At 47.1% G+C, this 27,968-nt stretch overlaps 1 protein-coding gene across 3 annotated transcripts; it reads left to right on the plus strand.

Moving 5' to 3' along the window:
* Positions 1-85: 85 nt before the first annotated feature.
* Positions 86-27,814, plus strand: lingo3a (leucine rich repeat and Ig domain containing 3a). Of its 3 annotated transcripts, none has more exons than XM_037469029.2 (2): positions 86-2,173; positions 24,093-27,814. In XM_037469029.2, the coding sequence occupies exon 2, from the start codon at positions 24,146-24,148 to the stop codon at positions 25,976-25,978; it is 1,833 nt and encodes a 610-aa protein (XP_037324926.1). In that variant the 5' UTR covers positions 86-2,173; positions 24,093-24,145; the 3' UTR covers positions 25,979-27,814. The 3 variants fall into 3 exon arrangements, with proteins under 3 accessions (XP_037324926.1, XP_037324929.1, XP_037324927.1); XM_037469032.2 differs by lacking the exon at positions 86-2,173 and adding an exon at positions 2,425-2,505; XM_037469030.2 differs by lacking the exon at positions 86-2,173 and adding an exon at positions 2,517-2,782.
* The last annotated feature ends 154 nt before the right edge of the window (positions 27,815-27,968 follow it).

Consider the following 27,968-nt stretch of genomic DNA (forward strand, 5'->3'; position numbering starts at 1 on the left):
ACAACCGAACACTCCCACACAGACACAATTCACCTGTAGGATATTAAAAACCAGGTTCATAAATTAACTATAAATAAAATGCATTTAGTGTTCAGCAAAATACAACCGTGATTCTGGAGATATCTATTCAATAAAGTAATGGGAATGTTATAAAACCACTGTAATGTTGAAACCGAAATCGAATAGAATGATACCAATGTACAGTTGTGATTGTATCCAATGTGACGTAATCTACCAAAATGCACTCATTTAATACTTGATAACACCACAACTGATATTGACTGAGAGGCCTTCGACGGCCGAGCTACATTGAACTCACCAGGGGGCGTGGTCACCACTCGCAAGGGGGCGTGGTCACCGACTTTGACACCTTCACTGATCGGTATAAATACTTGTAGGCGGCCATTGTTCTCGAGTTCGCTGGTCGGAGACAACAGACATGGTCTAGGGAGGGTCGTGAGTGTCCTTTTTAGCACAACACTTTTTCCTTTATTAAATACTTTCGATTTTAACTGTTCATTTCCAAGATGTCTCCCGTCCGTCTGGTGTTTCTTCACGCTGCAGCGCCGGGCTATAAGCGTCTCTGAAGTCTTTGTCTGCCCATGGCAAATAGTTTTGGGCCTCGGTACCACGTGAGGAATTCTACTTCGCCCTGAAAAAAACGAAACACAATCCACCCCGTCAGCGGCCTGTAACGGTTGCTGCCACCTGGCGCGGCTCCCCACCACCATCGATCCAGTTTCACTGGAGTGTGTCGGGGGGGGGGTGGTCGAAAAGCAGTCTACAGAAGGAATGCAATGTGTATCCCTAAGTCCATGTGTCTGTATCGCTCTGATTGTTGTGTGAAGGCTTTGTGGGGTGAACTGGGGAAAAGTTTCTTTGAAAGTACCCTTCTGCGCTTCTCTCTTTGTTTTTCCCTCCTATGGACCCAAAGCTATTTGTGTTTTCTCTCACCACTGCAGGCAAATGTCTTCGGTGGAAAACAATTCCGAAAAAAGAAGCTGTTGGTTACTCGACGCAGAAGGCTGCTGACTATAGCCGGCGGCCTTTAGCAGCTAAACAGCCAGATATTTCCCTCAGGAAGATGTTGAGACACAACAGAGTTGAATTAAGTGTTCGCTGGGACACAACTTGTTACTGGTGTTTCTGCCTGGGTTGTAATTTAGCACTTTTTCATCTGGGACTTGCTTAAAATGTAATAATCCTCCAGATGGTTTTGCAGGACGTAGCAGTGGACATTTCACGAGTTTAGTTTTGTACAAATGAAGTAGTTTCCCTACGCGTTCCTTGCACTATTCAGTCATTGCAACATTTACAACAATTATCAATTAATCAAATGTTAACAATCCAACAGGTAAAAGTAAACTTGATATTTGTGTGAAGGGAACGATTAGGTTAATAAACAACTTTTCACATTTCTCATTGCAATAGTTTATACAAAAAAATCATATTCTTAAACATTTGTATTCATTTGGGAATATCTCATTAAAAAAACCCAACTTTGTCCCCTATGGACTCCCACACGGGCATATCGCTGCAGAGTGTTGAGTCTCGTCAACCCCCCCACCTGAAAGCTTAAGCGAGCTGGATTCTCAAGTAAGGGACTCGGCTTCCGTTTTGCCCCCCACAGGACGTGAATGCAGCACAACACATCCCTAGTAGGAGGGAGGGAGGGGGAGAGAGAGAGAGAGCGCAGATGAGACCCCATGCACAGCATAGCATTCGGGTCCTCTTTCAAACCAACACACATACACACACACTGTGCGCCACATCCCCCCCCCCCACACACAAATGCCAGGACACTCATACACGTGCAATCCTATAACCGGAGCACCGTCAGTCGGAGCCGGCTGCCGGTGGCAGACCTCAACGTGTCCCCGGGACGCAGAGCTGGGAGCCCGCTGTGAGAGGAGCTCGTTCCCGGCGCACAGGAGCGCGGAGCCGGAGACCTCCATCCGCGAGGCGGAAGAGCATTCGGCTGCAGGAGAAGAGACGAGAGAACGGGGAAGGTGAGCAAATCCAACCCGGTCCAGCGGCTGCCGCTGCTGCTGCTTGGAGGAAGAGGAGGAGGAGGAGGAGGCAGCGCGGTGCCTGGAGGAGCACGGACCCAAAGCAAAGCGGAGCACCTCCAGCGTGCAGATGTGAGGGAGTGCAGAGCGAGTTCTAGTCCTGGGTGAGCAAACTTGACACACACACACACACACACACGGCCCACTTGATGCGGTCGAGGTGCCGTGGGACACTTTGACACAACCGACAGAGATCTGAGCGCAAAGTGAGCACGCACGTGGGGTTGATCTCCTGTGTACCCTTTCCCGTTCTGCTGCTTCGTTGTGTCTTTCCTCCTCATCCTCATCTCAGCGGTCGAAGCTCACTTAAGCCGATGACCTGATGAGCTTCAGACCCCCCCCCCCCTCCCATACGCGGCCATGGTGCAGTCCCGGTTGATCGATTTGCTCTCTAACTCAAATGGACATCGGGTTTCATAATCTCGTCATCCTTGGGGTTAGTATTATTATTATTATTATTATTATGTTTTGCACCCACACGCGCACAGCCGCGCGTCCATGTGTGTCTTTGGTTACCGGTTGTGATGATATAAGCGCGGGGCAGAAAAGGACGGGGGGGGCTGTGATCGATCCATGCAGTCGTCCCGGTGTGAGAGGCTCATCAGCCCGCTCTGCTCGCTCCTCTCCTCCGTGTCTCCATGAGGTCTGAAGGAGCCTTCGCGGCTTTCATCTCCACCCTCCAGCGTCAAGGACTGTGCTCGGACAATGACCCGGTGATTATTCAATGCTAAGCCTGCATGCATTACATGCATAATGTACATTAGAATTGTGATTGCGTAACGGTCTCTCTGTTGGAAAATAGACATTACAATTGCTTTGCATTTCATGGTGGTCATATTTCTTCCGTAATGGATTTTGCGTGCAGGATCAGTGGGTTGATGGCCGGAAAGTGACAAAAAACCTTTTCACCCCAAATCAAACCTAACAGAGCCAACTTTTGTCTTCACCGTACTTGCTGATGAACGTTTTTGCATTGAAGAGCTCCGAGAAGTAAACTAAAATGTATAAGCACTTTATTATCTGAAATTACATCAGCAGCTTCACATTTCTGCTTGGTGAAACGTCTTTGCATCGAAATAAGATGCAAAGGTTGTTCTCCTGAATTCCGTTTATTTAGTACAGCAGAAAAGGCAAAGTAAGAAATGCGCAGGTTGTTGTATTTCTCTTTACACTCTGGACTTCAGCTGCAACATTTAGGAAAGTGTAAACAGAACCAACCTGCTGAATTGTGCATCATTTAATTGGTTTTTTTCCCCCCCGACCATCCTCACTGTGTAGCTCGCCTCTTGTGTGCAATGACAGAAGCTAAAAGCCGGTTTTGGTTTCCCATCCAATTTAAAGTCTTGGACTTTAAGCCAGTAAAAAGTTGGTGTGATCAGAATGTAATTTTTTTTTAGACGGCTGCCATTGTTGTACAAAACAACCTTTTAACATTTGTAGTTTTTTTTTTTTTGTCGTGAGATTTGAATTGAAGCCGAGCTTGTGTGGTTTTATTTCGCCCCGTGGATCCCAGAGGGGCCACAGTGGCGGCTTCTGGCTCATGAGTGGCACCAAAAACCAGCGCTGAAGTCAATGCAATTACACAAGAGCACTTATTGGCACCCGAGGTGCCACTTAGCCTCTCCATGTGACAGATTTATGTGTCAGTAATGAAATGTGTGCTGATGTGTCTGCGTGGCCCTCTGAGTGCTTTGTTCCGTCGTCCATTGCTCCTCCCGCACTTACCTCCTCATTTGGACGCTTTCCCCGCCGTCAGCTGGGCTCCGTTGGTGACATCACCTCAGCCCAACCCGAGCCTGAATGGCTTTCAGCCCCGGAGCGGTTACGAGGGCAGTGAAGTGGAGCCGGAGCCGCTGAGTAGGGGGAAGAGCCCCCCCCCCCCTCCCCCCTCCTCCCTCCAGGTGTCAAACACCTGCAGGTTAAGACGGCACAACATGGAGAATATTTGGGCCTTGCACGTATTTCTTTTCCCCACATGATGGATTGATTCAGGGTTTCATGGTTTTTCAACCTCACTACTACATGTGAAATGTGTGTATGGGTGAAGATCTTTCTGATATTTGGAAACAAAAGGTGGTACAATCCAAGTTTGTATTACGGCTCCCACTTTTACATTGTACTTTTATCTCTTTCAACCCCCCCCTCCCCACTCTGAATCGACCTTTTCGGATGTTGGAGCGGACCCAAGAAACGGATATTTGCTTTTTAACTCGATCTAGCTGAGCTACTCACCACGTGACCCCTGGTGAACGGAGGCCGTGTGCCAAAAGAGTCGCTGCCCTCGCAGGACGATTACAACCAAGACATTAATATCGCAGGGGAAAATACTTATTTTCCCCAGGGCATTAAATCGGTAGTATAACGATTGGAGCCCCGTCCTCCCCCCTTGCTCTCGCTGCCTCCCTCTTGCTGATTGGCTGCAGTAATGTTGTATATGTGTGTGCGTGTGTGTGTGTGTAGAACCAGGGCTGCGTATCACGTTATTTTCAATGCACTCACACACTCTGATTGGAATTAGAATCGCGCATTTTAAGCGGGGCCTGACGTGAGACTTCACTCAAAGTCACGCTGCCGACGTGTGAGAAATGGAGGCTCCATCGGGGGGGGGGAGGGGGCGGCTGTATTGGACAGAACAATAAAAGCAGACTGATGTGCTCCGGCGTTCAGGAGGTTGTTTGTCTTCCTCAGAATGTCTCTTGGAAGATGGTACCATTTTCTGCCAGTTTCCCCAGAGAAAATGTGCATCTATCATTCAAAAGTATCCCATCGTCCATACGGCTCCAGTTAGCGGAGCCTATTTATAGCTCGTACGGCAGATTAGACACGCTGCCGTCGTGCTACAGCGCCATTCAGCACACAGCACTTATCCAAGCTCTGACTTCTTTCCGTCTGGGTCTGTCTGTTCACTTTCGCTAATCTCGCCGGATGCTTTTCCTCCGGCTCACTCCTGCGTGATGCTTCGTGGGAGTCTTAGCTCAGCTAAATTGGCTCGTTTAAGCCGATGATAGGGCCCGTGTGACTCTACCGGACCGGCTCGGCAGGACTGGAGCGGAAACAGATGTGATAGGGGATGAGGGGAGCAGAGAGGGCCACAAAGACGAGATTTTGATCTTTGGATGCTGCATATTTCATGTTTTTCTGGGGTTTTCCGGATGAAAGAGTGAGCGCTGAGACGACCGTAGTCTTACATAAGAACTAAAAGCGAAGCCGACAGTGGTTCTTACACTGCGTCCCAGGTCTCAGGAATTCTTTAACAATGTGAACAGAACTTGATTACAGTGAAATATAATTACAGGCTTTGGGCTTAATTGAGCTGATGTTTGAAGTCATGCAAAGGGGCCGTGCTTCAATGCCATGAAGCGGGTATTTGGGCTGTTTTATGCACTCGTCGTCCTCTCCGCCTCATTTCATTTCATCCCATTTCTTTTGCTGCGACCAACAAGCCAACATCCCCCCACTACGGATCATCCATCTAGACGGAGAGAGACGGAGAAAATGGAGTCAAATGCTCCTGTCTGAGGTACCATCCTCACCCGTCCAAAGCTTCCACACAGCGTGGGTTCGTTAGTGCTGACGCGAGACGTCCATTGACTGGTTTTGAGTAAAGTGGGCTGCTGTCTCTCGTGAATAATCTTGTTCGTTCGACAGCCACACGGCGAGATGGCGAAATAACCAACTTATCCTACTGTTGCAACGTCGACTGCGTTCATTTCCCTGTTTTGAGCCTCCTTGTCTCCTCTCTCCTAGCTGGGACCCGGAAATCCATCTCAGCGAGCCATCTTTAAGGGGCGTCTGAGTCCCTAAAATGCATCTCTAGGAGAGAAAGCCCGTGACAGTGAGCAGATGTGGCTCATATCTCATATCTCATATGCTCTTATAAGCTCGGATGTCTCATTTTGCTAACTGCCCGTTGTCTTGGGCTCCTCTTTCCCTTGTGGCTCTTCACCTCCTCCTCTGTGAATATCTGAGGACAGAGGATCCGAGGAGAGGAGGCAAGTAAAAGGAATTGAGGATTATAGAACTGAGAAATGGGTAGAGCGCCACGGTTGTTCCACTCATAACTGTCCCCAATAAAAAAAAAAAAAACAGCGAGCTACTCCTATAAAAAGAACATGTGCCATTACTGTGCTTAAAATGAAAGGAAAAGTAATTAAAATATTGTTACACAACATTTGACCCTGTAAAAATGACCCTTCTCACTGCAGTGTTACTGTGACGTGCGACGCGCCTGCACCGAGTCGACTCCCGATCCTCAACAAAGTCCTTCTCTGTCATTTGCGCTGCAGCTGCATCAGCGAATCAATGTGGTGTGATGCAATCAGATAGAACCTCACCGCCCTTCAGAGGAACCTGTGTCCACCGAAAAGGTTGTTTTCGTCCCCTCTGCGCGATCCGTAGAGCTGTTTTAGACGGTTCATTAAGACAGTTCGGACCATTTGTTTCAAACCATTTCATTTCAACCATTACGCTCGCACCATTAACTTCATTTGTAATCTTGTCAAAAAGAGCCGATATTTTCCAAAGAACATCGCTCGCGAGCAAAGCCTCGATTTGGAGGGTTCTTGCTGCTTAGTATTAAGCGAGTGGTGGATTCCAGAGATATTAAACTCGCTTTGCTTCCTCCCCGGCTCGGTTACTAAACACATTTTCGTAGCAGCTGAGCCAAGCAGACGTGGCTCCTTGTTCTCGTCGAGCCCTTTAAACGGACCAGCTGTGTCCTGTGGGTTCAGGACTCGGGTTACACTCCACTCTCATCCCACCATCTCTCCGTTGGTTCTGCACAAGAGATGTCTCTTCAATGAGCCGTCTTTAATGAATTAATTACAAGATTGGATCATATGGATGAAGTAGAGTGCGTTTTGGTTGTAATGCTGACATTGTCCAAACTATCGTCATTCATGTCTTATGCCTTTGGCCCGAAAAACAATGCTGTAATTGCAAATATGATTAAATACAGACGCCTGTAGGCGCACGTACATATTTACACTCTTCTCACAGCCTCCCCCAATTTAATTTAGCTTTGCTTGGTTTCAACCAAAGTGACATTTTGGTATATTCATAAAGTCCCCTCACTCCCAGAGCCTACTAATGACTAAATTTGAACTTTCCGTGTTGTGGTCAGATTCACTTACCACTGAGCAAGGGTTTATAAATCCATGATTAATTAATCATTCCTCTAATGGGCTCTGTTTTCCTGAACAACGTGTTCGAATCAGCCGACGCATTGAGTCGGGCGTTTTTGGGGGAGGGTGATGATGATGCCTTCAGATCAGGGTAAGGGTTGCATTGTCTCCTTCCTTCTCTCTTCCTCATCAGGAAATGTGTCTTCAAACCCACTGAACCCATTTGGAATGTCCCAGTAAGCCGTTAGTGTAAACGAAGATCGAAGAGTCAGTCTTTTGCATCTTGACAGCAGCCCTTAACATCCCAATGCTCCCCCCCCCCCCCTCTCTCAGAACTAAAGCCCCCTTTTATCTCCTTCTTTCACACGCTGAACATGAACGAGGACACACCGGGGCGATACGATCCCTTTTCCTGGAGTGAAGGCGCGTGGGACCGAGGGATAAGAGGTCTCGCTCTTTGGCTCGTCCGCTTCGTCCGCTTCAACAACCCATACAGGATCCGGGGTGGGGGGGGGTGCGGGGGGTACTGGCCCCACGTTGTGAAACCCAATTATCTCAAGTGACAAGTGGACGGGAAGCTCAACAGCCTCTCTCATATGGTTCTAGCTGGCATCTGGTTAGCTTAGCTTAGCACAAAGGAAATGAGAAAACAGATTGCGTGGCTTCGTCCAAAAACCTCAACACAGCAACAATAAACACATTGTATCTTGTTCGTTTAAGACGTGCAAAAAAACTGTGTGAACGAGTGTGAAATGGAGCATTTGCTGGACTGTTATTTATATTAGTCACACGTGTGCGGGCTGTTGTTGCTGATGATTCGTTTCCCCAAATGAGAACATTTCTGTGCACTAGCAACACTAGCTGACAGGCTAGCATGTCGCTAACAAACGACTGCGCTTAGCGCTAAAACGCATGCAAGAGAAGATTTGACTCATAGTTCGAAATGTTTCGGGAACCACAATCCTCTTAATGAGCCTCCAGCTGGAGGTCGGGCGGCTGACCGAAGGTGCAACACGTCGCTTCGTTACGTTGATTTGAGCTGGGTGGCCGTTTTCAAAGTGACCTTTTACTTTTACGACAAACAAAATTCTTTTCACCTTAGTTAAAATGTTGAACAAGGCAGTTGTGAATACTGATTAGAAGGTGATAGCGTTAGTGATTTCTATTAGGGGGCCCCTTTAAAAAGAGATTCACCCTTCTTGGATGAAGAGATGACAAACTAATGGAGGCATTTGGGTGGCATGTACTTAGTTTTGCAGGTCTAGAATCAGGGGTAATTTAGTGCATGCACCACATGTGAAGACTTTGGATTGGATAAGTACCCAATGCAGTTGTACTCTTAGCTCGTATTGGAAAAATAGGTTACAGTTATTATTGCATGCACAATAATGTAAGCAATATTTTCCTGTTTCCACGTGTAATGGTATTTTATATATACCATCCATATTATATACATTTTCAAAGGCAAAATAGAGTTTTCACTCCTTTGGTTTTTCCTACAGCATTTCAATAACCTGTTCAAAGTGACGGCATACCATACATCCAATTAATGCTGACACGGGTATGCTAATAGACGTGCTTTGAATTCCTTAGATGTGGCTGTTTAGTTTCTGAAGCAGACCGGACGGCACGCGGCGGATTACAGAACGCTCATCACGACCCCAAGAGACACACGAGACTCGTCTTTGAGCCTCTCTGCCATGTGACAACGGAGCCTTTTACTACAATGCAGCCCCAGAGAGGGGGGAGGGATGGGATGGGATGGGACGGGATGGGTGGGTGGGTGTATGTTTGAAGACGAAGGCCTTGTTTCAGCTTCTCGTTTCAAAAGGATGTCAAAGCCTGGAAGAAAAATCTCTAGCCGTTGCTTTGTTTCCCCGTCGTTGGAAGTTACGAATCCGCAGCCGCATGTGTGTCCACGTGCAGCTGTGACAGATGGGTGTGATGAGATTGTGCTAAATAGAGCTCTTCCTCCCTCGTCTTCTTGCTCATGTGTTCCTCTCTCTCTCTCTCTCTCTCTCTCTCTCTCTCTCTCTCTCTTTCTCTCTCTCTCTCTCCGGTGCAACATATGGATTTTGTTTTGCCTGTCGGAGGCGTTTCATCAGAGGAAGTCTGCTCTAGATGTTTCCTCTGAAGTGACTCCCTGCGCCGGCTAGTTTTCGTTCCGCCGTTGAAGGAGTTCTGGAGGCTCCGCTCGTGGAAAAACAACTGCGTGTGCACTCTGCGCCGCGCTTGGCCCACTTTAATCCCCGCGGAGGCGTTCTGCCTGCTGTTTTTTTTCGAGGGGACGTATGGGGTTTTTGGTCCTTGATCTGCATGGATCACAATCTGCGGGATCTTCAGGATGCGTGTCTCTCTGCACATGTGCACGAATACGCCCGTGTGTGTGTGTGTGTTTTCAACGGCGTCCTGTCACGTTCCCTCAGCTTGACTCCTGATCTCTCTGCCGTTCAGCGCTCCGAGGAGAACAAAACCGGCGGCACCCGTAGATCGGCGCTATCAATTCCCTGTGGCGGCTGGTGGAGACGCATGGGGCTGACATCCGTGTTGTCTTTGCTAACCTGTCATTGGTTAGAGATGAATTATTCATTCTTTTTTTTCTTTTTTTCAGGAGAAACGCTGTTTCGGCCTTTCCGCGCGTGACAGTCGGCCTACGGTGCGCTGTCAGAACCTTCCGTGTCTCCTTCAAAGACCTCTCGGCCCGCTTTGCCTTTCCCTCTGACCCGTGGTGCAGCTTTCGTTCAAAGAATTTTAAGAATTTCCCTCCCACCGCCCGTCACCCTTTTTTTTGCGGCTGCAGCGAAACATCTCATCAGAACTGCGTTCATTGGATTTCTCGACTGTCTCGGCGTCTGGAAGGCTGCGCGTGCGTCACACAGTGAAGTTCCTAAAAGAGCCCGTGAATAATTTGTACGTCAGGGTGTAGCTGCGGTCGTGTCTATTTGCATGGACGAGGCTTTTTTTAAAAACTTAATATATATTTTTTTTAGGTGCGGTGCAGTGCGTGTTTCTGTCTCCATCCGGCATGCTGTTTCATCCCAGTGCACCCGATGCAGAGTTCCTGTGGGATTGTCACAAGAGATCCAAGTTAAATGTGCAGGCCGGGGCCCAATTACTGGAAGCCCAAAGCCGCCTGTAAAAGAGCCCCCTTTCACGTGGCAGCTAGCCGCGATGTCGTAATCCTTCTTAGACTTGCTCAGATGCCGGGTCATGGACCCTTTTTGAGGACACAGATGGCTCACCCCTCACTCGGCTATCGCGGACATTAGCAGTTTGCTTCAGGGGTAAATTTCCCTCTGAACAGTTATTTAAGGTCCCTGTCGTAGTTGCTCTGTTTTTTTTGTTTTTTTCGCGCCAGGGGATTGGAGGTTCTGTGTGATGAGCAGAGGAAGCCTCAGCGCACCTCCTCATCATCATCCCCCTCTTCCTCACGGAGTCCTCCAGGGAGAGCAGCTGAGTCGTTCTCTCCTCCCTCTCCATCCTCAATCTGCTCCTCCACCTTCCTTCTGTTTTCTCTCAGTCAGCCCTCATCAAAGGAGTTGACAGGCTGTGTCATTTGCACACGGTTCATTTTTAACTCTCTGCAGAGCCTCAGCGCAGAGGGTGTTTGTCAAATCAAGCATTTAGCGGATTTTATGAGTGCATTTTTGCCATAATTTTGCCGCCGGAGTTGTAGCACGGACAGCAGCAGGAGCTGATGGAATCTCTCTCTGCAGTTTGGATTTACTCCAGAGAGATAAAAGAGTGTGGCCTGTCAACCACACATCTGACAACACACACACACACACACACATGTTCCTCTGAAGTGCCTCGCTTTTGAGCAATCCGTGTCTACTGTCCTCCTCCGTGCATGGCTCTGTCAGGGCGTATAATCCCTCATCACCTCCCTCAAACCATCTCACATCACTGTGTTTTTTTTTTTTTTTGCTTTCATCTGTCGCTCTGCTAAAATAATCTCTCTGTTCTTCTTTTGCTCCTATATTCAATTTCATTTTTGCATTTTCTCGTGCCTAATAAATGTTTGAAGGTCACTCTTGACTTATTCTAACAACACGCTCGTTGTTGCATTAGCTAGTCTCTCAGAAGACGCGGCACAGATACAGGGCAACGCCTTCCGCTTCTGCTCATTGCTGCAAGCAGACGTTCCCCTCGTTATTTAAGCGCCACAAAAAAGGGAAATTTGGAGAGAAAAAAAACGGATACATTTGTGATTTTTACAAATGAATGATTACCCGTGGGGATTATGAGCAACACGCTGAATGTGATATTGATGTTTGAAGATTAATCCACGGTTGGCCGTCGTGTGACTCGGGAGAACGGATCCAGTGCCAGCCCTGTTGCTGGAGATCCCGTAATTGCTTCAGATTTCGTCCAGTAATTAATACTCTTGGTTAATTACCCCAGAATCTCAAACATCGCCGTTTTCTCACGTCGTCGGGCTCAGCGCCACGGGACGGGAAAACAGGCGCATACGCCATGTGTCGCCAGGTTTGATTATTTATCGCTCTGTTTGTCGACATGAAGGCTGTTCAGAAGAAGAAAAAACAGATCTCCCTCCAGTTTTTCCATTGGTTTCTCACAGACGTGGTCACGTTTGGAAGGTGGGCCGGACACTGAAAAAAAAAAAGGAACAATACATGGACAGAGACCCGGATGGCTCAGTACATTTCATCAGCAGGTCATCAGGCCGTAATCCCGGGTGGCTGAACCTGTGCTGGCTCTGCGTCAGATTGGGATACTTGTGGATATTGGTTTGATTTCCCCTTGACGCAGAATCACACAATGTACGGCCGCGCACGTGAACCAATCCAAAAATCCAATCTCAACGTCGGACGGCATTACCAGGAACAAGGATAAAAGACGGCAAATGAAATCAATGAACACAACATAATCTTTCGTGAAAGCAGCTTGACATCCACATTTACATTTTTATTTTTGTCATTTGTTTTTATGTTCTTCGCATCCATTATAGAAATGCAGGGAAAAACAGGAGAGACGCGTCCCCGTTTCAGAGGCAGAGGGGATTTGATGAGACGACCTACATGAGTTGACGTGAGACACGCTGGCATCACGGTTCCTCGCTCTTCGGTGAAAGTGACTCAGAGTCGGTGCAGACTGACGTTGACGTGAGGGTTGACGCAGGGGTCACGGACGCCAGTCAGCATCGTGTTACCGGTGGAGAGGCGGTTTCAGATTTCTGCTCGGCATTGGATTAAATGCTTCTCACTATTAGGAAACGTACTGTATCTGTGTCGTCGCGGTATGAAATGGAATAATTCAACTTTTCGACAAACCAAAGCATCTTGCACATTGCAGGCTACGTTGTCACTAGACAATCTGTGCGTGTTTTATTATATCTTTTCCTGTTTTTACTTGTTTCACTAACCAGTTTCACCTTTCCTAATGTTGTCTGGTTCACTTGCGCTGAGTGAGCGTGATCCGCCTTCTCGTCCGTCATCATCCGTCGCCTCGGACGAATGCAGCCTTTGTCAGAAACTGTCGGTACCCATCGGCTGAAGGACTTCCTGCGTCCTGGAGCCATGGAGTTCAATTTTCAGCATCGTATGTGCCTTGAACAAATAAACAACACAACGCATCCCAACCATACTACTTACTCGATGCTAAAAAGCAGATTTCCTTTCATCAACTTGAGGGTGAAGCGACCCGTTCGTCAAACATTGACTCACATTCTTCATTGACGTGTGCTGTGTGCGGGAAGAGGCAACTGGCCGCTAACATGTTTGCTGTAACTTGATGTCAAAATGCCCTTTGTGGTCACTTGTGGTTTAAAAGCTTAAATGCCTCCAAAACTCCAAGACTTTTTGGTGTCTTGGTCCTAAAAGTCTTTGCTGGTGAGACCTGGACGGTTCCTCCCTCGGTTAAGCTCTTGAACAGTGTGGATGATCTGCTCTTGGATCTGATGTGAGGTGGAATACGTGGACTCCCCATCTCCCCCCATTTCCACCTGCTTATAACGAACGCCGCTCTCACCCCAGTGGGTGGCTGATCGGCCCCCGATTCCATCAGTGCCTTTCAAAGACGCTTCCTCCTGGTTTATTACACTGACAGAACTTTCCCCACCTCACTGCTGTCGAGTGATAAATTATGAATAGATGCGAATGCAGCGGCAGCGGCAGCGGCACCGCCGGCCAGGCCTGAGGATTACTTTCAAATTGCTCCCCGCTCCCCCTGCAGCCCCGCCGGCTCGCTTCACTAGTCAGACTTCCTTCTCGGGGGGGGACCTCAAAGGCCGTATTAGATTGCCGTCTGAAACTCTAACCCGCGCCAATCATGTAAAAAAAAGTTCGAGAAACGAGTCGCTATGGATGCCCAATGCACTGTATATAGTTACACAGGGCGCGCTCGGGTTGCTGCCCGCCCCCCCTCCCCGGATGCCCGTTGACCCCAGATAACCGGGGTGTAATTGGCCTGGTTGAGGAGCAGGCAGTGAAAAGGCAAGCACAAGGAAACAGGGGTCTTTTTAATGAAGCCGATGAGAAGGTTCGCGGAGAGCCGGCGGGCCTCAAGAAGGATTATAGCAGTGCTCCCGCAGATTTAGGCTTTACGGTGCTTCCGCAAGTCTCTCAACCTTGAGGGAGGGGGGGAAGGGGGGGACAAAAAGGACAAGAAGAGTGTTGGAGTCGGAATATAAAGCAGTTTACATCTTTAACAATGCGCGGGATGTGCCGCAGTCTGTTTATCTCCCCCCTGTGTTGTACCTTGATCTTTAGCTGCTCCCCATCCAGAGATTGTTGGCAAACAAAAGGATGTTTTTCTAAAGGTCAATATCCCCCCCCTCAACACACTAACTTTTTAAAATACAGCTCACACATTCCTCAGCGGATGGAGGACTTTGCACGCCGGGTCCGTCTGTTTCCGCATATATCTCGGTGCATTCATCGGTTGTCGAGTGGCGCACGTAAAATCTTGTGTTTGCGTGTTTGTCGGGGGGACGCGGCGCGTGAAGGCAGAACAGCGAGCCACTGCGTGATTCGGGCCTAACGTGTCCCGACTCTCTGCCTCTCTGGATGCGCGGCCGGGCAGCGGCGAAAGCGACGAGGAGTTCGAGCCAATTGGCGCAGAAAGCGCCCGGGCTGAGGTGATGGCATGTGACACGGCGGGCCGGGGGGGGGGGGGGGGGGGACGATGATGCCAGGGGAGATACCGTTGATCACACTCACCTCCACCTCTCGATGACTTTGTCTTTCTGGCTCTTGGGTCGGTGCCAGAAGTGACCTGAGTGAATCTAAGTGAAACCGCAAAGTGCCTGTGTGTTATCGATGAAGCAGCTGTAGTTGTGTATTTACAAGACAAACGAGGCCAAAGCAGTTGCTGATCATTTGAGCTTGAGAAAAGGCATCTTATTAACCTTTGACATGAGGTTATGTTCATGCCTGGAGGAAAAAACCCTTCTCTAGTTACATTTTGTTCAAAAACTTGCTTTTTTTATGGGATAAATGTCCTACAATTACACAGTTCTTTTTTCCATAAATGTTGATGTATTATTTAGTTCTGCTGTGTCTGAAGTAATTGGGAAGGATGGGTCAAACAACAGAAGTGTTCTTCTGCTTTAAATTGCTTCTCTATTTCACCAGGCAGCCTAATAGAAATAAAAGGGTAATATATGACGAGGTGTCAAGGCAGAGGAGTTGACAAGCAGCCATTTGCTCTAAAGTTGTACGATTTGCAAAGTAATGGTTTTACTTTCCACGTCATTACACATCGCATTGGATCACCATGCCCGTCAAGGCCACAAATCTCACTGTTCAATGGGCCCGACGCCTTCAAAGAGGGCTGTGTTATTTTATCAATTTATCAGTTACTGCCAGACACAATCGGGCCAGCAACCTAATATTAAATCCGGTTTCATATTCTGTCTTTTGAAAAACCTCCCCAAAAGATTTGGACAAATTAACGTTTGGATCCGTTTGTCCTTTCGACCAATTCCCCCAATTATGTCTTTTCCGTCTTTGGTATCCCGTCGCTCCTCATCCCCGCTGCAGTCGAGGACGTTGCCTGAGGGGAGAGCGACGACTGCCAGTCTTTTTTTTTATCACAAGGGGCTTGGAGACAGAATGGACATTGAATGCGCTGGATGCCAGTGGCAGCGTTTTCCACATGGCGAGCTGGCTGTCAAACGGGTGGCTGACCGGTGTCGCTGTTCCGCCGTGACGCCCATATCATCCTGTCCAAAACCAAGCGTTCCGCATGGACTCGACCGTGGCCCACTTTCCCTTTTTCTTCTTTTTTTCCTCCCCCCCCCCCCCCAACATGACACGGCTGCCATTTAAAAGAATTGACACAAACGCTTTTAAAGTGAGTGAATGGTGACGAAATGGCACCATAGGAAACTTAAAGAAATAGTTTTTTTGACATTTTGGGGAAAAACCTACCCTCCCTACAGGAGCACTATTGGATACGGAGTCCGTTCTAGTCGCCGGGTGATCCGCTTTGACAAATAAACACGTATCTCAATTAATCAGCAGGTAACTAAAGACTAAATTCAAGAATCTTTGGCATTCAGGCATTTCTCTGTTTGATTTACCAGCTTGTCGTTGACAGGCAGGTGCGTTTTAAGAGGATAAAGACCGGTGTTGTGTCAGGATGGCGGGGCACTAAATCCTGGGGTGTCCTAAACTGAGTATCGCTCACTGTCGCTGAGCTGGACCCAATGAATGATTCGTAAGCGTCATTTGATTTATATGTTATATGATCGCCTCATTTTTAATCCAAGTAATATTCATACCGGTTTTAATGAAACCGGAACAGCTCAACTTAGAATAAAGACTGGAAACATTCGCAAACGGTTAAACGAGCGTCACTGTTGTAGTTTTACAGTCTTCTTGTAAAGTGTGTTGAGACAGAATGAAAGAAAACGTCTTTGCGCTGGGGTCATTTGTTTGAATGTGAGTGCTGGACTGTTTTTTTTATGCGATGCTGTAATGCCGTTAGCTATGAACTAGCTTATGCATGGACTGGATCCATTCAGAAAGATTAAATGCTCAATATTACTTCTGAACACACATTGAAAGAAAAATTACTGTTGACTTAAAGGAGGGCATTCAGTGCCAAAATATATAATCTGAATCATTAATTACTATAATTGGAATTTTTTAATCATCATTAGTCGCTTTGCGGGGAGCTCTCAACTCTTATGAGGCCTTGAAATAAACAAGCACAGCATAAATAACTCTGCCACCCATTGACGGAGCTCACTAATGAATTGCTGTTACACAACGTTGCTAATGAAAGTGTGCGAGTTTGGGTGTCGATACGATAACACTGCTCAGGCCTCTATAGGCTTCCGCTTGCTTCTCTGAGAGTGTGTATGCGACGTGGAAGAAGATGTGTCACCCCGCGTTACAGTGACGGCCCGTGGCATGGAACTAAATGTTCTTTTGAGGCATGCATCCCTTTGTGTTAACTCAAACTGACTGCGCTTGGAGGGTCAGGACTGTGTGGGTGTGTTTTTGTGTGGGAACCCTAACATTTGTTTTAACCTTCTCTTGTGAACATGCCTCAGTGCAAATTGTGGAGAAAAAAAAAGAAACAAGGTCAGACCCTTTCACCAAAGTGAGTAGGTGGCATTACAGCATGGTCATATTCAGGATATGTGGGTGTAATGCAATTAGAATAGTAGTTTATCAAAGTTCAATCAGCAGTCCTTTTTTAATTGTCAGGAGACTTGATAAATGAAAGAAATGTACAAAAAAACCACTCAAAGTATTATAATTTGCTTTTGATTGCTCACATTTTTGCCTCAGCCACGGGCCATTTAAAATAACCTCTTTTCCCATTAGCAGGAGACGAGTAAACTTTTACGATTTCGGAGGGGAGGGGGCTGTCACCTGTGGGGTGCGTACTGTCAAAAGCAGCATGGATGCCACCGTTCGTGGTTATTCAATTTTTACATCTGTTAAACTCGCTGGAGACTAATTTGGAACAATGTTCAAGCACTTCTTAAATATATTTGTTAAACAATGGATAACAATTAATCCGTGAGTTTCTCCTTGAAGACCAGATGATTAGCTGATTAGCCATTTGCTATGTAAAGGTGTAGTGGAGTAATGTTGACCTGAGCAGAGAAGGAAGTCATTCTCCCTCTTCGAGTGTTGTTATCGACCTTCTCCACCCTTGGATGACGGACATGCTTTTAGTGCATTTAAGCGCGACTCAATGATCATGGCCACCACTCTGCGCGGCTCTAATGCAGCCGCCCTGACCAGAAAGCATTGTCAAGGTAGCTAAGAGCTATAAGGTGGGAGCTACAAGCTCTGAGCCACGAGCTACAAACTACAAGCTATGAGCTACATCCTACAATCTACAAGCTGTGAGCTACAAGTTACAAGCTCTGAGCTACGAGCTGTCAGCTACATGCTGTGAGCTACGAGCTGTCAGCTACATGCTGTGAGCTACGAGCTACATGCTGTGAGCTACAAGCTATGAGCTCTGAGGTACAAGCTGTCAGCTACAAGCTACATGCTGTGAGCTACAAGCTATGAGCTACCAGCTGTGAACTACAAGCTACAAGCTACAAGCTCTGAGCTACGAGCTGTGAGCTACAAGCTGTGAGCTACAAACTACAAGCAGTGAGCTGTGGACTACAAGCTGTGAGCTACAAACTACAAGCAGTGAGCTGTGGACTACAAGCTGTGAGCTACAAACTACGTGCTACAAGCTGAGAGCTACAAGCCGCGGGGTACAAGCTACGAGCTAAAAGCTGAGAGCTCTAAGCTGTGAGCCGGCTCGCTATCAACATTTTGGATGATCCAAAAACGGATCCTACACTCACAACTAGAAAACTAAACAAAGGGAAATTTATTGTAAAATTGCCCTCATAATATGCATAACTCGTTATCAAAGATAATATCTTTAGAACATCGTGCATATTATTGTGAGATGTTTGGCAGCTTTTGTTTTTCAAACACATTTTACAAGCTGACTGGAGGTCCAAAAAGTTGGACATGTAACACACTGTGTAGTCACCTGAGTAATTGGGCCAAGAGTGTTAGCCACTTTCCTTTGTTGGAACTAATATGTAACACAAAGGTGAAACACAGGGAGTGAGCGTTTTGGGGGTCCGGGGCAGTTGCTCCTCCAGTCAAGGTCAAAGTCTCCATGTCAGTGGGACATGACCATGCAGCCCGGCATCTTTAATCATTTAGCTCCTGTTCACAGAAACCTGCATGTTCATAAGCCCTGAAACAGTTCTCTCTCATTAAAGATTAATGGCACATGGCAGGACACATTCTTAATCACCTCTTTGTGTCCTTTGGTTTCACCGCTCGTTCTTTGCCTACGGCGGAAGTGAAATTTAAGAATCTAAATTTAAGCCATTATTATAATTGAAACCCTATTTGGAACTTTTTGTGTAATGGAAATTTCGACATATCTGATCAGTTATTTGCAGCAGTTTAATCATGCAGGGCAGGGACCAAACCACATTGAATTAGTGGACTGTTTGCATGAGATGCCCCTCATCCATCTTCTTCTGACTTCTCCTGTCACCTCGGTGTCCGCACCATTTTTTAAATTTTTATTACATACCCTGTATGCTGACGCACAAAACAAAGGGTTACGATATCGTCTTTGGGAAGAACTGACACAATCTCATGGTAGTTTGCTAGCTTGTGTCGGGTCCCGTTGGGAGGAGGTGTCGCACATCAGGCCGCTCTCCTCCAAGCATCCGTAGCCGTGCATTGAAAAGAGTGCACAGATGGGAGGTGGGTGGGAAACCTGTGCATCCTCATATAAACGCACACATACTGCTCACAATCCCTCCAAGCGACCACCCTCCCGCCAGCACCAACGATCCATCACCAGAATGCAAGGTGTGTGTAATGGTGTGTGTGAGGATGTGTGTGTGTGTGTGTTCCCTGGACCACGCACTGCCAGGGCCTTCAGGGTCTCCTTACACACACCGATGGACCGTGGCTTCCCTCGGCGTACGTGAGCAATGTGTTTTTTTTTCTCTCTCTTTTAAAAATCGCACACACACACACACACACACCGTTGGGGCTTACGTAAAGCGCAATGAGTAGGCGTGGTTGAAGTGAGTGAGCAGCCATTTGAGGAGCTTTTGTGGATGTTACGCATCGGGCCAGTGTGCCTTTTACTGGAGAGCGCTCGGCAACACCTACGCTCTCGAAGCCGCCCGCTGCTCATTTGTCAGCCGCTCACTACACCTACAGTATGATTATGGACCTGACTCCGCTCTGCTGCTGTCTGCTGTTCTCGGCTTTTTCTTGCTATAGATGACACACACACACACACACACACACAGGAGAGAGCTATGTATAAGCCTGTGTTTTGAGGCTCCTAAATAGAACCGAACAGGGATTAAGATGTTTGTGAACAATGCAGAATTTTTAGAATCTCAGATTCTCTTGTGTGCTTTTCTCATAGTCAACAAATCCCACAGGCGGAATCCAACAAGCGAGAGTTTCCTGTGTCCAAGACCAGATATTTATTTTTCTTGAATGTGCCACAGTGCATTTTGGTTTCTTGTTGAGTCCTTCAAACATTCACAGTACTGCTGCCACTGACTGGGCAAATGGGTATTAAGCAGGAGATGGAAATGTTCCTCCAAAAAGCAGTGGTTCATCCTGTTTGAGCTACGTCTATCAAAAGCCAGACTGTCCAGCTGTTTTTTAAATTAAGTATTTTTTCCCATTGTTAATTGTGTTATTACTCAGTCGCCGTAGGTTTTGGTCTTTTCCTCGCGCTTTCTTTCTTTTGCAGAAGTATAGAATATCATCTTCTAAACCTTTTAGTATCCGAGTCTACATTGACGCACACATGCCCGGTGTACTGATGGGCTGCATTCAAATCTCTCGCCTCCCCACACACGCACACGAGCACTTCTCGGCTTATTAGAGGAGCGCCGTGAATGCGTTAATGGGGTGTGTGTGTGTGCGCGTTTAATGCGTACAATTTTGTCCGACCATCAGCAGTGCCCTCTGTCTGATCTCGTCCTAATGCCCCCATGTTGAAACATGGGGGCGTTTCAGTAACTATTACTTCAAATGGCTGGGAAAGGACAGTGTTTGCACGGGGGCCCGATAGTCCAATTTACTGTCTTTTCAAGCCCTTAATGGCTTAAACAAAAATAGTGCCCAATGGAAGTAAGTCTGGAGTAATGGTTGTCTCCGTAGGGGTTTGTGCAGGGAGAGGTGGTGGTGGTGGTGTTGGGGTTGGAGGGGGTACAGAGATGGCAGAACATTTCAAAGAGCCCCTTTCCCCTTTAGCTTCAAAGCCCCCTTTACTGTCTAAATTTGGCTCTGTTGCTATCTGACCTGCATTTATCTTTTTTTTATTTTTTATTTTTTTTAAGCTGGCTCCCTCGCTCCCTCGCCGGGTCTCCACAGTGTTTTGGATACTAATTGGGCTGCAGTCAGAGAACTCGTGAACACAAGGTCATCTTCTTTCTGTACTTTATAGTCTCATGGCGACCCGGGTCGCAGAGGGGGCGCCGGATGGTTGCAATTAAAGGGTGAGACTACAACTGTAATTTAGAATACAGCAATGAATTGTCATTTTCCATTTTGTTGCATATTGATCGGATATAAACCTAAAACACCAATATCGGGGAAAGCCAGTCAAGTAAACAAGCCGTATGTCTAAAGCCAGAGGTCCTGTGAAGGCTGGTCAAAAACAATTTATTTAGATTGTGACATGGTGATCATACAAATGTACGGCATTAAAGATAAAATATGAGTAAAACACAGAAATTGGCTTGGGTTAAAACAAGAATCCCAAATGTCCTCTTGGCTCTAATGAAGCTGAATCTAGAAGAAACAAATCATTCCCTTTGGTTTCGTCAACAGCTGCTGTTTTGTTACATTGTGCAAAAAAGGGGAATCAACAACAGCTCCCCTCTCTAATGAAATCTTAATGACATCATAGTCCCTGTTGTTTCCATCAGCTCATGACTAAAGACGGCTTACTTTTGATAATCTGGTTTATGACCCTGTGGTTTATTCTTGTGCCCAATTAGATATAGATCATAGCATACGCAATTTTACATTACACAGTATAGCAAACTGTGCTAATACTATAGAATAGAATAGAATAGAATAAACAAAAGCCTATAAATATTGAGGCACTTCCAGAATGCAACTTAACTTCAACCACTTTTTCGATTAGGAAGTACTGGATGAGTTAACGTTGCCTGGCAACCAAATGATAAGGACCTCTTGCCTTATGCTACTGGATAAGTGCACAGAATTTACCAACCATACTCGCTCCATACAGACCAAAGCCATCTTCTGCAGCAGGATGATGCTACAGGAACAAGACCACACTCGCCGCCTTTTGAAATGCGTGAAAACACCCACCAAGACGATTCCCGAAGAGCTGATGAACAAATGAGCGACAGCTGTGAAAAGGGTCTAGTGGCAGAATATGCACGAGAATATGAAGCAGGAAAAGCTGGGGGAGGGGCTTGTAAATGGAGATGGCGCGGGCGTCTCCATGACAACATGAGACACCTACAGTATTGTCCTTTTCGAAGCCCACGGTAGCATTTGAAGTTCATGTCGGAGCCGCGCATCGATTCTGCCTTTTAAACACGTAGCTGGTAGCTACGTCACCGACCACCAACGTTCCCAAAGAAGAAATGCAGCCGGGTGGGGGGGGGTGGAGAGGCACCTCCTTCCGCTCTCCGTGACCCAAAGGCTGTCCTCCTGTTGCGTAATCACAGACCACAACCCGGGGTACTTGAGAGTGCAGGTAAGCTGCCAGCGAGTGAGGCTGCTGCTGTTGACCTGCTGTGCATCAGCTGGTCGGGGGCCTCTGGGTTTATGAGTGAGTGACTGCTACCAGATAGGGGTTTGGACAAGTGGCTCATGTGATTGACATTTGAAAAATGTGTGTGGGGGGCGGGGGGGCGGGGGGGGGGGGGGAGGAGGAAGGGGACACTTATTGTTGCAGTTTCAGAAACCCGCGGTTTAAAAAATGTTTTTAAACTTGGAAAATAAGAAACGTATCTGAAACCTTCAGGCGTCACTGCTTACAAACATCAAAGAGGTAAATTAAGTATTTACAGTCTCGCACAACAGTACAAATTGCAATTAGTTATTTCCTTAGAAATGTCACCGACATGTTTCGCCTTACAAATCACAAACAATGTACAAACATACTCACACGCACCCTCATTTCCACGTCACTCCTTCAGAGCCTCCTTGCTGGTCAGACAGCGGTAACCATGGAGATTTGTGCCGAACTCAAGTGACCCCAGAATGGTTTGTGAGCTGAACTTGTTCTAAAAATATGTTCTATCTAGAATAGTGGAATCGTACCTTACTTTGAAAGGTCATTAACGTCACAGAGCTGATCAGCTGTTGTCTGTTATGAACAACATCACTACTGGTATCCAGGGTCTGCATGGTGCAATTCAACAGGGACCGGATGCAATTTGCTTACTATTGTTTCCATACTATTGGGTTCCTCATATGTTAAAACACATCACTTGTAGTGAACTGGATATAATTTGAGTATGGATGGAAATTAGGATGCTCAGGTTCACTGTGATTTCCTGCGAGAGAGGTGAGCAGTGCCTCATTCGACGATGATGAACAAACTTCAGACACTTTACGGTAGATTTAATGATTTATATATTCACTCAGATAGTTATCTGCGTTAGTCAAAGAGTGATTTTCCTCGTCAAAGTCATAGTTTCCAGGGCTCCAGAAGAGGAACCGGCTATTCGACGTCCATCTGGGCTGAAGAGTACAAGTAAATACAAAGAATACAAATCAGCATAGCATAGCAGCACAAAGTTCTATTATTAAGAAAATCAACAGACACTGGCCGTCTGTTTCTTATAAGGTAGAGTTCCAAAATAAAAAACAGAATATCTTCTGCTGCAGCAATGTTGTAAGTTAAAAACTAGACAGTTCTGCACCTATATATCCAGTGTCAGCTAATGGGAATATCCGTCTCTGAGCCAGGGTGAATTGTAAAATAGAACGTGTGTCGAGGTGAGGGACCTTAAATAAGTTATGAACTCATCTGTTACCGTGGCAGGGGGTGGGGGTGTGGTGGGGAATTGTTAATTGTAAAACACTCTCTTCTTATATTAAACAGATGGACATTCTGGAGTTACTTTCCATCCCACTAGTTTGTATTTCACAATGCATTTCCATCGGGGTTACTACTGCTGCCAACATCCACCAGCAAACAGAGGGCTGTGTGTGTGTGTGTGTGTGTTTATGTGTGTGTGGGAGAGACACATGAAACCCACTGGCGGGTCAGGCTCCTCTCATGATAAGCTTCATGCCTGAGAGACCCATGCAGATGATGTGATGGGCTGATCTATTGTGATGCACTGAGTCGTATCCTTGTGCATCGCGGCGAGTGACCTTGTCAGGCGTCCAATCAGACACTGCTTATACTGCGCTACAGGGTCCAATCCTTTTTGCATTGTTTTACTACTTTATTTGTTAAAATTCTGCCCACTCACACAATATGAATAGACTGTTTGAGTGCATTTCTCAGTGCTGTATTATGCTTTTTTTTAATCCATTTTAACATTAATTTACAAGGCATGAAATAACAAAAGTTCATACATGAAATTGAAATAGGTTATTTCTTTGTGCATGTGCTTTTATAACCAGAGTGCTGGCAAGGCAGAGTCGCCCTTTGCAAGTTAAATAGTTCCAAGCGAATACAGGACTCCTTTGAGGATTATCTGGGAGCTCTAGCTTTAATTTCGCTGCCGTGTCGGGTCAATTAGAGTTTATAACAGTAATTCCACTCATTTACGGTGATTGATAGCTGCTGTTGGCGGGGAAATTGGGTTCAATTAGTTTGTCTCACCGTCAACCCCTTTTTGTCTCCCCCTCTCATTCTCTCTGTCCTGCCGTCCGCCTTCTTCCCGTCCTTTCTCGTTCCTCGGCAGGTTTCTGGCCCGGTGGTATCCAGAGCAGGAGGAAGCCGTGAAAAAGGAGGGCCATGGGGGCGAGCCCCGGCCGGGATGCGGGCTGGCTCCCGCCTTTCCTGGTCTCGCTGCTGATGGTCGCGGTGTCGCCCGCCCAGAGTCAAGGATGTCCCCAGCGTTGTGATTGCTTCGCCAAGCTCAAGACCGTGTCCTGTTTTGGTAAACGCCTGTCCTCGCTGCCCGACGGCATCCCGCTGGACACCAAGGTCCTGGACCTGAGTGGGAATAAACTCCGCTGGGTGGAGCAGAGTGACCTGCTTTCGTATCCACGTCTGGAGAAGCTGGACCTGAGTGACAACATGGTCAGCAGCCTGGAACCGAATGCCTTCTCCAGTCTGCAGAACCTGCGGTCGCTTTCACTGAGGGGCAACCAATTGAAACTGGTCCCCATGGGGGCTTTCTCCCGTCTGTCCAACCTAACATCACTGGACCTCAGTGGGAATAAGATTGTCATTCTTTTGGACTTTACTTTCCAGGACTTGAAAAGCCTGAAAAACCTTGAAGTTGGAGACAATGATTTGGTTTACATTTCCAACAAAGCCTTTCTGGGCCTGGTGGGGCTGAGGGAGCTGACCATCGAGAGGTGCAACCTGACTTCTGTGTCCAGCCAGTCTCTGTCCTACCTGCAGAACCTGGTGGTTCTGCGGCTGCGCTACCTCAGTATCTCCACCTTGGAGGACCAGAACTTCCGTAAGCTGGCAAACCTGAGGGGCCTCGAGATCGACCACTGGCCCTTTCTGGAGCACGTTCCCCCTCACAGCCTGCAGGGGCTCAACTTATCTTGGCTGTCTATCACTCACACTAACATCACCTCCGTGCCCACCTCCGCCCTCCGCAGTCTGGCTCACCTCACCAGCCTCAACCTCTCGCACAACCCCATCTCCGTGCTGGAGTCCTGGGCCCTGCGGGACCTCGTTCGGCTGAAGGAGCTGCATCTGGTCAACACCAATCTGGTGGCGGTGCAGCCGTACGCGCTGGGCGGTCTGCGGCAGATCGGCCTCCTGAACCTCTCCGCCAACGGCCTGGTGTCCCTGGAGGAGGGGGCCTTCCAGTCCGTCAACACTCTGGAGACGCTGCGCTTGGACGGAAACCCTCTGGCCTGCGACTGCCGCTTGCTGTGGATCCTCCAGCGGCGGAAGACCCTGAATTTCGACGGCGCCTCCCCCGTGTGCATGTCGCCCGTGGAGGTGCAGGGACGGGCCCTGGACGCCTTCTCCGACTCGGCCCTCTTCGATCACTTCACCTGCCAGAAGCCCAAAATCCGCAACAGGAAGCTGCAGCAGGTGTCTGCCCGCGAGGGGCAGGTCGTGTCGTTCGTCTGCAGAGCGGAGGGCGAGCCGGCGCCGGTGATATTCTGGATCTCGCCCCAGCGCCGCCGCATCACCACAAAGAGCGGCGGGCGCCTGACGGTGTTGCCGGAGGGCACGCTGGAGATACGGTACGCCCAGGTGACAGACAGCGGAACCTACATCTGCATAGCCAGCAACGCGGGCGGGAACGACACCTACTTCGCCACGCTCACGGTCAGCGGGCTGCCGCTCGATGCGGCGCTGATGGCCAACCGCACGTACTACGCGGGCGACCTCAACGACACCAATCTGAATGACACCAGGGTCTTCTTGAAGTTCACCCTGGACCTCAAGACCATCCTCATATCCACGGCCATGGGCTGCATCATGTTCCTGGGGGTGGTGCTCTTCTGTTTCATTCTGCTGTTTGTGTGGAGTCGAGGGAGAGGCCAGCACAAGAACAACTTCTCGGTGGAGTATTCCTTCAGGAAGGTGGACGGACCCGCCGCCAGCGGAGGGCAGGGCGGCGCTCGCAAGTTCAACATGAAAATGATTTGATTCTTGGGGTCTGTCTCTCTCTTTGGGGTTCTCAGTGCTGTTCGAGAGATGGAGAGACACAGGGGGGGGGCCTTTGTGCTTGCGGAACATAAAATGCAGTTGTTTGTTGGACATTTTATTGAGTTCAAGGTTTTGTTTCGAGAAAAGGAAAAAATCTGCATGGATTTGATATATTTATATTTTGCCTTCTGTCGTGTGTTCAAGTCACCATGCGGAGCAAGCCTGGACGTATAAAGTATAAAGATGTCTGGAAATCCCGAATAGACTGTTAAAACTCCCAGCAGTCTTTAACCTTGACTCTAGCTCTCGCCAATTCAATCGTTCCTCTCTACAAAGGTCTTCACCTCTGTGCTCCATTGGAGGTTGTTTTCCACTAACCAGGAATATTTATAGCCCGGCGGTGCTCAACGAATGCCAAGGACTTGCCAGTATGTATTTGAATAGTTCCAGCTATATACTGCATATTTAGACTAATTTACAGTCAGGGTTTTAGGGCACTACTGTGACATAAATATAAAAGCTCTGCTTTTTCTTTTGCTCATGATGAGTTTGTTCAGGGTACAATAAAACGAGACTCTGCAACACTGCCAATTTGACCGTAAAGCACCATGTGGTGTGTGAGAGAATTGTTCTTCTCACCACGTAAGATAGTGAAAAATCAAAGCAGGACACTGAAAGTTTGGCTTCAATTAATAGGACAAAATGCACGTTTGTGTGGTGACAAATGGGTACATGCAGATGTTCACTTTTAGCCTCTTGTGTTTTTCCATTACAGGTCTGAAAAGGACTTTGTGCATCTATTTAAAGAGGTGGCTTCTTACTTTAAATAATTTGCATCATTTGTAAATGTGTTGGGGTGCATTGATCCCGCTGTTGAATTGCTCATACTGTATAGGTAGGATATACATATATATATACATATGCTGTATAAGATGTATTATATATTTTGCAATCGAAACCGTGTTGTTGTTTATAGTACTGTTGAGTGTTTATTGCAAACCTTCTGTTCTACTGTTATTCTAAGGTTAGTCTCTTTTTCAAATACTCGACACGCAGCTCGACGTTACTCTGCTGCGCCCCGCTGGCCAGAGACGGTACTGGGTTGTTTGTGACCAATTAAAAGGACCATCAGACTTGACCTCGCCGACCTTGACACGTGATAGCTAGCAATAATCACCCAGGCCAACTGTGAAGGTGATGGAGGGATGAGCTGTATTTAACATTTGGTGAGAATTGATTTTGAGTCATGACACAATATGGTTTATTTTATTTAGTAACAAATTAAACCTATTTTACAGATTAAACCTTACAAAATCAAAGTATTAATGATGAACTGTGAATACGTTCTGCGCCTTGACATCAGTTCCGGTCTGCAGTTTTAAAAATACAAATTGGGTATAATTGAAGCTGAATTCTTCCTGTGAATATGGAAACCATGGTGTCAGGAAACTGTGCTAGACGTTTTTGTATTGTATCATTTTATAAAAATGAAGCACACTGTTTATAAAGCATGCTATGTTACCTGCTATGATGTCTTTGCCCTGTCTTTTTCCTTTTTTCTTTTCCTTTGCGGTCATCTGGTCACTAAATCGAAGTCTGAGAAGTTGTGACCACGTCACTGTGAAATGTTTATTTTGCAAGTTGTTTTTATCGTATTATATATATTTTTTTGTGGATGTCCCATTGTAACACATTAAGATGTCATGATTCACTAAAGTGAATTATATGGTACTGCTTACACTGAATGTGGAGATTGATGTTCATCTTCTATGCATTCATCACATCAAAAGAGTTAAATGTCCTTTGTGAGCAGATTAAAAATAGCGCTGCTGTTCACGATGTGTTCCTTGGTCGTCACTCAGGAATCGTCACGCCGCAACGACTGGATTCAATGTGTTCAGTGTGTCACTTGCGTTCAGTGGGTGACTTCATACAGTGGCAGTCTTGACTGGGAGCAGGTCAGGTGGAAAAAACAAAACAAATGAAACCT

This window comes from Pungitius pungitius, chromosome 7 (genome assembly GCF_949316345.1).
Source record: "Pungitius pungitius chromosome 7, fPunPun2.1, whole genome shotgun sequence".
NCBI lineage: Eukaryota > Metazoa > Chordata > Actinopteri > Perciformes > Gasterosteidae > Pungitius > Pungitius pungitius.

Coding starts and splice junctions, on each gene's coding strand:
- lingo3a (XM_037469029.2), top strand. CDS start 24,146: ATGGGGGCGAGCCCCGGCCGGGATGCGGGCTGGCTCCCGCCTTTCCTG.